General features: G+C 53.7%; 1 protein-coding gene across 8 annotated transcripts in view; it reads right to left on the bottom strand.

Annotated features, from left to right (window-relative positions):
- The window catches only part of DLG5 (discs large MAGUK scaffold protein 5), a 1,254,082-nt gene that overhangs the window by 53,354 nt on the left and 1,187,910 nt on the right, over positions 1-12,818 (bottom strand). For all 8 annotated transcript variants that reach the window (XM_086922111.1, XM_086922103.1, XM_086922109.1 and 5 more), the window contains one exon: positions 8,761-8,870. In XM_086922111.1, the coding sequence (XP_086778237.1) occupies positions 8,761-8,870 (110 nt within the window). The remainder of the gene's footprint in view (positions 1-8,760; positions 8,871-12,818) is intronic.

Here is a 12,818-nt window from a genome sequence, read left to right on the forward strand (position 1 = left end):
AAAAGAGGAGTAATGCCTTTGAGGAATCTATTTACCACAGGGGACTTGAAAAGAGAGGGCGGGTCAGGGAGCCTGAGAAAGGCCGAAATAGCAGAAAAGTAGCCATTGATTGTGCCCAGAGCATAGCCCTGCTGGGCCAAAGAAAGAAGGAACAGTAGGACTTGTGAAAGAGGGTCAGAAAGGGGATCCACAGCCTTTGCTGTGAACCATGCCACACATTTTTTCCACCTGCAGGTGTATACCAACTTAGTAGAGGGACGCCTGGCTGCCAGAATGACATCACAGATTTCAGGAGGCAAGTCGAGAGGAATCCACTGCCGTCGCTCAATCTATACGCAAAGAGGTGGAGACTGGAAAGGTTCGGTTGGAGGACAGTCCCTTGCTGCTGTGACAGAAGATCCTCACGAAGAGGCAGTCGGATCGGGGGATCGATGGTCATACTGAGTAGCTTGGTATACCAAACTCTTCGAGCCCAGTACGGAGCTACAAGAATGACTTGGGCCCCGTTGCGCCTGAACTTCAGCACTCTGGTCAGAAGTGGTATAGGCAGAAAAGCGTACAACAGACTGCAACTCCACTCGCGAAGAAAAGTGTTGTCTACCGAGTGCCGCCTTGGAAATTCACACGCCTAGAACTGCTGACTTTGCGCGTTCTCTTCGGTGGCGAATAGATCTAACCAAGGCTACCCCCACTGTTGAAAGAGACCTTGCGCCACATCCGAGTGAAGATGCCATCTGTGATCCTGCATGCACCTGTGGCTGAGTTTGTCTTCCCTGGTGTTCAGTGAACCTGCCAGGTGTTGAACCACCAGGGAAATGTCTTGATATCCCAGCCATGTCCACAGGCAAAGGGCCTCCTGACATAGGGTCCAAGAACCCACCCCGCCCGCCACGTTTGTTGCAGTACCACATTGCAGTGGTGTTGTCTGTGAACACCTGCACTACTCTCCCCTTGACAGAGGGAAGGAATGACTTCAGTGCAAGCTGGATCGCCCGAAGCTCCAGAAGGTTGATGTGGAGCCTGGACTCCGCTGGAGACCAGAGGCCTCTGATCTCCGCCTCTCCCATGTGGCCCTCCCCATCCCAGGAGGGACGCATCAGTCACCACTGTGTGCTCCGGTTGGGGAAGGGAGAGGGATCTGCCATTGACCCAATGCCGGTTCGTGAGCCACCACTGCAGCTGGTGTGCAGAGGCCTCCCAGATCTGGACTTAATCAGACAGGTTCCCCTGATGCTGCTCTTACTGGAAATTCAGGCCCCACTGCAGAGCCCATATATTCCATCTGGCATGATTGACCAGCAGGATGCAGGAGGCCATAAGGTCCAACAGCCTCAGGGTCATCCTGACCGAAACCCAGGATAGAGGCTGAAATATGGGAATTATTGCCTCAATATCCTGGACTCACCGTTCGGGAGGATACGCCTGAAAGTGCGTCATATCCAGAACCGCTCTGATTAAGAGGAGCTTCTGAGAGGGAATCAGTTGCGACTTCGGCACATTGATGGAGAACCCCAGCAAATGCAGGAGGTCGGCCATAGTCTGGAGGTGGGATACGACTGTCCGGGGCGAGCCCGCCTTCAACAGCCAGTTATCGAGATGGGTGAAGACTGTAACCCCTGATCTGCGCAGATGAGCTGCGACCACTGCCATTACTTTCGTGAACACCCGAGGGGCGCTGGTAAGTCCAAAGGGGGGCACGTTAACTGAAAGTGCTGGTGGCCTACCGTGAACCGCAGGTAATGCCTGTGGGCAGCAGGACGGGAATGTGGAAATATGCGTCCTGCAGGTCCAACGCTACCATCCAGGCTCCATGGTCGAGGGCAGACCAGACCTGAGCCAGAGTTAACATCTTGAACTTCTCCTTCGGAGGAAGCGATTGACGTTCCTGAGGACCAAAAAAGGACCCAGGCCTTTGTCCTTCTTGGGCACCAGAAAGTAGTGGGAATAACAACCACGTCCTACTTCTGGGGCAGGAACGCGCTTGAAGGTCTCCTTGGCCAAGAGGGCCGCAACTTCCTGTTGAAGAAGTGCCAAGTGAACCCCCGACATGCGGTGGTACTGGGGTGGCATGGCTGGAGGGGTAGGCTTGAAGGTGGGGAGTAACCCCTTCGGACTATTTGTAAAACCCACCTGTCCGAAGTGATGGTGCGCCAGTGGGAGAGGTGATGGCGATTTGATGGGCTGAAAGATCGGACTAGGAAGGTTTGGAGACAGTGGTGGTCGGGGTGGAGGTGTACTGACACGCCCGCTGGCCCCCTGACCTGCATCGGAGGATTCCACGTCCTCACTGAGACTGTTGCTGCGCAGGCCTGTGGCTCTGAAGCAAACGTATCGGGCGCCCTTTCCGTGGCCACGATAGGAGCGAAAAGCAGAAGGCGGAGGAGGGCGCATGGCGGAAAGGACCAAGCACTTGGCCGTAGCCCGTTGGCTGTAGCCTGCTTTGTTGCCAAAAAGGCGAATGCCATCAAAGGGCATGTCCATCAGAGTGTTCTGGACATCCCAAGAGAAACCAGTAGTTCTCAGCCAGGCGTGGCGATGGAGCGCCACTGTCGTGGAAATCACCCTGCTTAGCGAGTCGGCAGTGTCAAGGCCACATCGAATCGTGAACTTTGCAGCTTCTCTCCTTTCAGCAATAGCTTGAGAGAGTACTGTCCAGGCCTCCTCCGGACACTGAGGTAACACTTGCGCCACCGTATTCCACACAGAGTGGAAATAACGGCCCAAGAGGCATGCAGTGTTCACAAACGGCAGTCCTGAACTGTCAGAAGAATTTTTTTTCTTTCAGAACTCCTCCAGTTTCTTGGATTCTTTGTCCAGGGGTGCGGAAGGGAATGTGCTTGGAGACGCAGAGCTTGGGCAACCAAGCTCTCAGGGGTGGGGTGTTGGGAAAGGAGAATGGGGTCGCCCAGGGCCGGGCGAAGGTGTCGGGCAACATTCCTATCCACAGGAGCCCCTGTGTTGGATCTGGACCAGGTGCCCAAAAGAACATCTGAAAGTGCATCATTAAAAGGCAGCAGTGGCTCCGCAGAGGTAGCAGCCGGCTGAAACACTTCTGTCAGGAGGTTAGTCCTGACGGCCAATGTGAGGAGATCGAGGTGGAGAGCTCGGCCGCCCTACGCAACACTACTGTGTAACTTGCACCCTCCTCCGTAGCCACGGTAGAAGGAGTTAGCATGCAAAGGTCAGGAGAGGTGTCAAGACCGCTGGCATCCCCCAATTCCTCTACCCAGTCCGGGTCAAACTCACACTGTGCTGTGAGAGGGTCCTCCAACCCCTCCCAGTCCTCCCCTACCTCCAAAGGCTGATGAACAGGCCGAAAATAAGGACGCTGGACATAGGAGTAGAAAGGCCCTATCGGCATCGGAATCGGCGTCGAGCGGCGCCGGACTGCTGAAACCAGGGATGACGTCGTCCGGGGGCATGGGCGACGTCAGAGGTGGTGTCCACCTTGGTGGAGGTGTCACAAGGTCAACCGGCATCGACTGGGATCCAGGCTTAGATCCTTGGAGGCCCTGCAGTGCCGGGGCCAGAGCCGGCAGCGATGGAGGAGCTGGAGCCGCAGACAGTGTAAGGCGAGGGCCCCCAGTCGGCCCAGCAGGGCCCGCCCGCCCAAAGGGGCGGGCCATGGCTGAAATTCCTGAAGCTGGGCGTGAGTCACCGACTGACCCAGGAAGGGCGGGTAGGCCGATGGCGACTGCGTAGGCTCCGCCGCAGTCGCGGGGGAGGCACCACCCGCACCGTCAGCTGCGTTGTGCAACGGGAAGTCGGAGAGCGATGGCACTTCTTCGACTTCTTGTGATGCTTCGCCTTACCTGACCTCGTGTGCGAAGACTTTGATCCAGACGAACAATGGTGGTAGCTCCGCGACAGGTCCCTCGACCTCCCACGGGACCGGGACCTTAAAAGACGCAGAGCCGACTGCCGGACTTCAAGCAACTTTTGGGACCGCTCCCGCAAAGTCTTTGACGCCATGGCCCGGCAGTCGGGGCACGACTTGGGGTGGTGGTCACGCCCCAGGCAGCAGAGAGACACGCGGTGCGGGTCAGTCACCGACATCATGCGATGAAAGTCCTGCAGGACTTGAAGCAGGGCATCCCTACAGCACCAGGAGTCGATCGACTCAAAAAATGGGGGCAAAAAAGCCTCGAAAAACTCAGTCAAAAAGTGACTGGGGGTACTGCTCTCCCAGGTCTGCGCTTGCTGGCGCGGAAAAAGAAAGAACTGACGTCAGCACGCGAGGGCGTCAAAGAAGCTGCTGCGACATCATCTCAGCAACCACGACACCAACGATGGACAATGCCACCTTCTGACGCACATGGGTACTGCTGACAATCTTTCCGGATCCAGTCTGACACCTGGGGGTAATTCTAAGGTAAGGAATCTATTACTACGTGTTTCTTTCAGATCTGTGCGTCAGTCCGGAAACATGAGGCCAGAGGTTCCAGTGCCAGCACAAATAAATAGGGGGACAAAGGGCGTCCCTGATGCGTGCTTAAGCCCTATAGAAAAGGGTTCCGAGACCGCACCTGTCACTCTAACTGAAGCTGTGAGATCTGTATATAACAGCCGGATATAGGACAGAAGGCGTGGCCTAAGATTATGACGCTGCAGGAGAGCAAACAGGTATGTTCACCCCAAGAAATCAAATGCCCTATCTATGACGGCCAGCGCAGAGCAGCTGGGCCTTCCGATGGTCAATTGCTGCCACTGCGTTATGGGCCTGTCGGAAATTGTGTCAGGTGGCCTGGCCAAGCATAAAGCCTGCCTGGTCCGGATGAACCAGGTCGGACATAGAGGGGAGGATACCATTGGTAATGGCTTTGGCTAAAAGTTTAGCCTCCATATTTAGCAGTGATATGGGACGGTATGATGAGTGTTTATCTGGAGGTCAGCCGGGTTTAAGAAATATCGCAATTTCGGCATGTCGCCAGCCTGATGGGAGTCTCCCTTCCTCGAGGGCTACGTTCACCGACTCCAGATAGTGAGTAACGAACGGGGACTGAATGAGTTTGTAAAACTTGCATGGGGAACTGTTAGGACCTGGAGCCTTGCCCGCGTGCAAGTCTGTGAGGGCCGCACTTAGCTCCTCAGCTATTAAGGGAGCATCCAGGTACACCCGTGCCGTATCCGATAGGGCTTTGGGGGTCCTCTAAAAAGCAAGAAATCACAGATTCAGGTAACACATCATTAGGGGTATATAAATCAGCATAATACGTCACAAAGCTGGACACAATCTGGGCTGGATCTGTCATCGCTTGACCATCCTCACCCAAAATACCTGGTGTTGTTAGTGGGTGAGTCACCCACTGGCATAGGCGATGTAGGAGAGAGCATGACTTGTCGCCCCACTGATATCTTTGACTGCTTGAGGCCAGCCAAGCCTGCTTGACCTCATCCCGCAGAACATTAGCGTATAATTGTTGCGCGAAGAGGAGCTGACCGCAAATTTGTCTATCGCCTACATCTCAACTCCATTGCTCTAGATCAAGTATTTGAGCCTCAGCCTGAAGCAATGTTTCCCAGCGCTTTTTTCATTGAGCGGCGCAGAAAGAGAGGTTAGCACCCCTAAGGGTTGGCTTCATAGCCTCCCAGATAGTCATCGCCGAGCTCACAGTTCCCAGATTTTCAGTAAAATTATCCGTAACCACCTGATACATGTAGGTCTTATATTGTGGATCATGAAGATGCCGCGTCGAAAGGCGCCATCGGAAGGATGGGCGGGCTATGTCCAGCCGCAACGTCAACGTTATTGGAGAATGATCTGAGAGGCCTCTAGGTAGGCCTCTATGTAGGATATCTGCATCCGCAATCCGATAATAGTAAGTCGCGGGTAGAAATATCTAATCTAAGCGCAAGAACGAATTGTGTACTGTAGAGTAGTATGTGTAGCTTTGTACTATCGTGTGTTAGTGTCGCCACATATCCACCCAGCCCATATCTCGCACCAGTGTCTGTAGGAGTGTGTCACTGAGTGGCTCCAGTCCACCACGCGATCTTCTTCTATCCTGAGCAAATATCAAGACGTCATTCCAGTCACCACTGATAAGAGAGGCCCCTGGGAATCTCCAACATCATTCTAGTCAGGCATTCCACAAACGTTTCAGACAAGTGGGGGGAGCAAGGTGGAGGCATAAACTCTACCAAATGTACAAGCTCCCCATATAACGTACCAGTCACAACTACATAACGGCCTTGGGGGTCAGACCATGTTTTAGCATGTGTAAGGGGACTATCCGTTGAATAAGGACCACCACCCCACGGGATCCCCTGGTGAATCCTGCATGGATGACCTGGATATAGCCAAATCGAGAGAGGTATGGCGCTTTGGCACTCAAAAAGTGAGTTTCTTGCAGTAGCAGGACATCTGCTGAAGCAGGTTTAGCATGCCGATAAACCGCACCTCTTTTGACTTTGTCCAGTGCCCCCCTTTATTCCAGCTTACTACATGGAGCCTACCAGCAGGGTCTGACATATGGTATGATATGGAGAATAAATAGGGAACAGGGTTTGTTGCATGGCATGAAAATGATAGGCATGAAGAAAAACACGGCACAGTATGACAACACAACTCATCAAACCCCTTCCCACCCCCTCCTACCTCACCCAAAACCTCATAACTGTTTAAGTATCTGTCGCAGTTGGGGTTCTACTGCTGCCTCAACAGGGGCAGAGCACTGCCCCAAACCAATGGATCCCCAGTAAACTATCCCCATGCAAAGATAATGTTCTCAGATACAGAGAGACGAGTCACAGGGGGGGGAAGTCCCACGGAGGCCCTGAAATGTTTAATCAGCCAAACATATATCGTACTCACAACCCTCAGTCTCCGTTGCATGACTGTGCTAGTTCATGTTCGTCTTCTTCCACTCGGGAGCTGGATGCCCCTCGCAATTTGGATCGGCACTGTGAGTGTTTTCTACGGTTAGATTTCTCTAAAGTTTTGACAGTCTTTCATGCAGCTTCTCCAGAGGACGACTCGGAGTCAATAGACGGCGGGGTGTGCGATTTAAGCTTCTGCTTCTCATCCGTCCAGGCAAAGACCTCCTTGGGGGTATCGAAGAACAGCATGCGGAACTTATAACCTGCAGCCGGACCGGGAAAAGCAAGGCATATTGGATCATCAAGTTTCGGAGCAGGGCCTTTGTACTCGTGAATGACTGTTGGCGTTGTTACACCAGTCTCGTATAGTCTGGGAAAATTAAAATGGAATGAGAGTTATAGTGGAGTTTGCCAGACAATCTGGCCTGCGCGAGGATGGCATCCCTATCATGGAAGTTGAGGAGCCTGGAGATAATGGGCCGTGGTCTGGCCCCGGGCAGAGGCTTCTGCATCAAGGTGCAGTGAGCACATTCGAGAATAAAGCATTGGGACAGAGACGACTGAGGGATCCTTTCCGCAAGCCATGTGGTAAGAAACTGCTCATGTTGTTGCTTACGCAGCCCTCTGGAAAGCCCACAAAGCGAAGATTATTCCTTTGAGTCCTGCCCTCGGCATCCTCCACCCTGATCGCAAGACCCTTTGTGATGGATTCCAAGGAGGATACCCTCTTTTGGAGGGATGCAACTGTGTCCTCTGTAGTAGATATACGGGTCTCAGCTTCCCTTATCCTGTCAACCGCCTTGCGGAGATACTGGTGGATCAGCATGACGTCCGATCCCACTGCCCCGATTTTGGCCTCTAAGGCATCGCCAGACTAGGTTATCGCCGGCATCAGTGCAACGTTGTCTGCGCCAGTAGAGGATGGGGCTGCTGGCTCCACCGCCTGCGCCCCTGCGTAGAGATCCAGAGTGCTCTGCTTGGTACCCTGCAGCTTGTCTTGGGTCAATATGAGTGACAGTAGACGGTGTCGGGCATTAGTGATGTAGAGCTATAGGAATCGACAAATAGGATGCTCTCGTCGTGGACTGCAATTATAATAGTATTCCTTCCGAGGAACGAAGGGTCCCCGGTCGCCACTATTATGAACATCGTTTGTCTTCAAGGCAGGCAGGCGTGAGGGCAGCCTACACACAGGCCGCACCGGATCTAGTCTGGTCGCTTCTGCGTGCAGCCTCTGTCTGCCCCCCTAATGGGTGCCCCCCACACAGCCCTCTCCAGCAGTGTCGCGCAGTTCCTGCGTGGAGGCAGTCCCAGAAGGTAACTCTATGAAATGGTCTCAGCTGTAGGATGTAGGGCACAGGTGAAGAGCAATGCAGGTCACAGATGCCCGCTCCACTGAAGCCCCGGAGTAGCAGAGGTCTAAGACCACAGGCCACGCTAAGAGGACTCAGATCACAATAGAGAATGAGGAGACCACCACCTCTGTCAGGGCTGCAGTCAGCATCAAGCGATTCGCCCTGTACCTCAAGTTAACCTATGGCTGGAGATCAAGGGTGGGGTCGGGCACCAGTAGACCAGGAAGGCGGGTCAAGGTGAAGAGATCAAGTCGGAGCACGACATTCCAAGGAGCCATCCGGGCGCTTGGATCTGAATGTACATTTTTAAATAGTTAATCTTGAAACCAGCTAAATCTTTCTGTATCCCTAAAAAGAGCATTACCATGCTATGATTCTGCTACTTTCAGGGATGGAACTATTTTCCCCTTACAAGAAACCATACTTTCTGCTTTGAACCCCACATTCAGAGGCAGGATATAACTGACAAATATTTTCTGTAGTTTAAAAGAAGGAAGGTGAAAAGGGAGCCATACAACAATACAAAACTCATTATGGAACACTGATCTTAAACATAAAATAGCTTATGTTAATGGCAACCACATACTTGATTTGTTTAGCGCTTTTGTAGCGGACGAACAGAACGATGGGATATATATGAATGCTGTGCAATCGTTCAATGGCATGTGGCCCGATATCCAGCAAACAATGACAGTCCTACAAACACACAAAAAAGCAAGCGATTACAAATTAATTTATAAAACATGTTAAATGGGCATTCCTATTATCCTTTACTTTTAAATCCATAACATTTTGAAATGTAAATGTAAAACTATGTCACACTCGTAAAGGTTACCAGTTGAAAAGAACTGCTATAGCACAAGTTACTTACCTTCGGTAATGATATATCTGTAAGAAACAGTAGTTAGTGTTTGATTCCATACCTTAGAATATCCCCAGGCGTCAGACTGGATCCGGAAAGTTTTGCGTAGCAGTACCCCTGCACGTCGGTAGGCGTCGCCTGCGGCTCCGCGTCCGTCGTCGGCATCGTTATGACTTCGCCGGAGTACTTAGACGCCGCCCTCGCGCGCTGACGTCAGTTCTTATACACAGCTTTCCGCGCCAGAAAGGCAGAGCCATGATAAAAACCAACACTGGTGCCCTGAAACTAGGGCCCTCAAAGGGATGACCTTAACCTTAGATATCGGTTCGCAGAACGGGGAGGATGGGTGGGGCGGTAAGGAATCTAACACTAACTACTGTTTCTTACAGATATATTGTTACCGAAGGTAAGTAACTTGTGCATCTGAAAGAAACAGGTTAGTGTTAGATTTCTTACCTTAGAATAGATACCCCAGCAATACCAACCCCGGTGGTGGGTCTGCGAACCAATAATCACACCAGAAAGTCCTGGAGAACGGAACAGCCGAAAAAGCCATCTCTCCGGAGTTGGCTGTCCAGGCAGTAGTGTCTAGCGAACGTGTGCAGCGAGTCCCACGTAGCTGCCTGACAGATGTCCTGCAAGGGGACTCCCCGACTCAGGGCAGTAGTAGCCGCCGTGGCCCGAGTGGAATGGGCACGTACCCCCCACAGGAGGCTCCTTTTTAGCCAGTGAATAACAAGCCTTGATGCACAAGACGACCCATCGAGAAATGGTCCGCTTGAGCACCGCCGGTCCCTTTTTAGTGATGCACCAGAAGGATGCAGGAGGCCATCAGCCCCAGAAGCCGCAGCGTCAACCTGACTGAGATTCGGGATAAAGGCTGAAAGATCGGAATCAGAGCCTGAAGCACAAGTTACTACTTGTGTAACGATATATCTGTAAGAGACATTAGTTAGTGATAGATTCCTTACCTTAGAATATCCCCAGGCGTCAGACTGGATCCGGAAATTTTTGCGTAGCAATACCCCTGCGCGCTGGTAGGCGTCGTCTGCGGCTCCGCGTCCGTCGTCGGCGTCGTGAGCGCCGGGATGACGTCATCGGAGTATATAGACGGCGCCCATGCGCGCTGACGTCAGTTCTGATAACACAGCTTTTCCGCGCCAGATACGCAGAGCCATGATAGAACTAACACTGGTGCCATGAAACTAGGGCCCTGAAGGGGATGACCTTAACCCTAAATATCGGTTCGCAGAACAGGGAGGATGGGAGGGCGGTAAGGAATCTATCACTAACTAATGTCTCTTACAGATATATCGTTACACAAGTAGTAACTTGTGCATCTGAAAGAGACACGTTAGTGATAGATTCCTTACCTTAGAATAGATACCCCAGCAATACCAACCCCGGTGGTGGGTCTGCGAACCAATATCACACCAGAAAGTCCTGGAGGACGGAACGGCCAAAGAAGCCATCCCTCCGGACTTGACTGTCCAGGCAGTAGTGTCTTGCGAACGTGTGCAGCGAGGCCCACGTGGCTGCCTGACAGATGTCCTGCAGGGGGACACCGCGGCCCAGGGCAGTTGTCGTTGCCGTGGCCCGAGTGGAATGAGCCCGCAATCCAGCCGGGGGCTCCTTCCTCGCCATGGAGTAACATGCTTGGATGCACAAGATGATCCACCTGGAGATGGTCCTCTTGTGTACAGCCTTTCCCTTCTTCGCGCCCACGTAACCAACGAAGAGTTGGTCATCCACCCGGAATTGGCGAGTGCGGTCTAGGTAGTAGGAGAGCGCACGTTTTGGATCCAGACGGTGGAGCCTCTCCTCCTCTTTCGAGGGGTGCGGAGGCGGAAAGAAGGTGGGCAAGGTGATGGACTGCCCGATGTGGAAGGCCGTGACAACCTTGGGCAGAAAGGAAGGACGTGTACGTAACACCACCTTATCAGGATGAACAGACAGGAAAGGTGGAGAAGAAGAAAGAGCCTGGAGCTCACTCACCCTCCTGGCAGAGGTGATGGCAACCAGGAAGGCCGTCTTTAGAGTAAGGAGACGAAGAGGGCAGTTATGAAGTGGCTCAAAGGGAGCACACATCAGATAGGTGAGAACCAGATTCAAGTCCCACTGGGGCATCACGAAGGGGACAGGAGGGAACATGTGTGTGATGCCCTTCAGAAATCTACTCACAATAGGGGACTTGAACAAAGAAGGTTGATCTGGTAGCCTCAAGAAGGCTGATAGAGCAGAAAGGTACCCTTTAAGAGTGCCCAGAGCAGAGCCCTGCTGGGCAAGGGAAAGAAGAAAGAGCAGCACTTCCGAAAGGGGTGCAGAGAGAGGATCCACAGCCTTTGCTGTGCACCATGCCACAAATTTGTTCCACCGGCAGGCGTATACCGACTTTGTGGAGGGACGCCTGGCTGCCAGAATGATATCACAGACTTCGGGAGGCAAGTCAAATGGCCTCAACTGCCGCCGCTCAATCTCCAAGCTTGTAGGTGGAGACTGGACAGGTTCGGGTGCAGGACCGTCCCCTGCTGCTGCGACAGAAGGTCCTCCCGAAGAGGCAGACGAATCGGGGGATCGACTGACATGCTGAGTAGCTCGGGATACCAGTACCTTCGTGCCCAGTCCGGAGCCACAAGGACGACCTGGGCCCGGTCGCGCCTGATCTTCTTCAGCACTCTGGGCAGAAGTGGTATAGGCGGAAAGGCGTACAACAGACCGCAGCTCCACTCGCGACGAAAAGCGTCTCCGAGCGAGTGCCGCCTTGGAAACTCCAACGCGCAGAACTGCTGACATTGCGCGTTCTCTTCTGTGGCGAATAGATCTAACCAAGGCTCTCCCCACTGTCGAAAGAGACCTTGCGCCACATCCGAGTTCAGACGCCATTCGTGATCCATCATGCACCGGCGGCTGAGTTCGTCCGCCCTGGCATTCAGAGAGCCTGCCAGGTGTTGAACCACCAGGGTCACGCCCTGATGTTCCAGCCACTGCCAGAGGCGCAGAGCCTCCTGGCAAAGGGTCCACGACCCCACACCGCCCTGTTTGTTGCAGTACCACATGGCGGTGGTGTTGTCGGTGAACACTTGCACTACGCTCCCTCGGACAGAGGGGAGGAATGCCTTCAGTGCTAGACGAATCGCCCGCAGCTCCAGAAGGTTGATATGGAGCCGGGACTCCGCCGGAGACCAGAGGCCTCTGATCTCCGCCTCTCCCATGTGGCCTCCCCAGCCTTGGAGGGACGCGTCCGTCACAACTACGTGCTCCGGCTGGGGTAGGGAGAGGGGCCTGCCACTGACCCAGTCGCGGTCCGTGAGCCACCACTGCAGTTGCTTCGCAGTGCCCTCCGAGATCAGGACATGATCGGACAGGTTGCCCTGATGCTGGGCCCACTGAAACTTCAGGTCCCACTGCAGAGCCCGCATCCGCCACCTGGCGTGACGCACCAGAAGGATGCAGGAGGCCATCAGTCCCAGAAGCCGCAGCGTCAACCTGACCGAGACCCGGGATAACGGCCGGAAGACAGGAATCAGAGCCTGAATATCCCGGACCCGCTGCTCGGGTGGGTAAACCCGAAACTGCGCCGAGTCGAGAACCGCTCCGATGAAGAGGAGCTTCTGAGAGGGACACAGGTGTGACTTCGGCACATTGATGGAGAACCCCAGCAAGTGCAGGAGGTCGGCCGTAGTCTGGAGGTGGCTGACGACTGTCTGGGGCGAGCCCGCCTTCAACAACCAGTCGTCGAGGTAGGGGAAGACTGACACCCCTTGCCTGCGCAGATGGGCTGC

Source organism: Lissotriton vulgaris, chromosome 5 (genome assembly GCF_964263255.1).
Source record: "Lissotriton vulgaris chromosome 5, aLisVul1.2, whole genome shotgun sequence".
NCBI classification, from domain to species: domain Eukaryota; kingdom Metazoa; phylum Chordata; class Amphibia; order Caudata; family Salamandridae; genus Lissotriton; species Lissotriton vulgaris.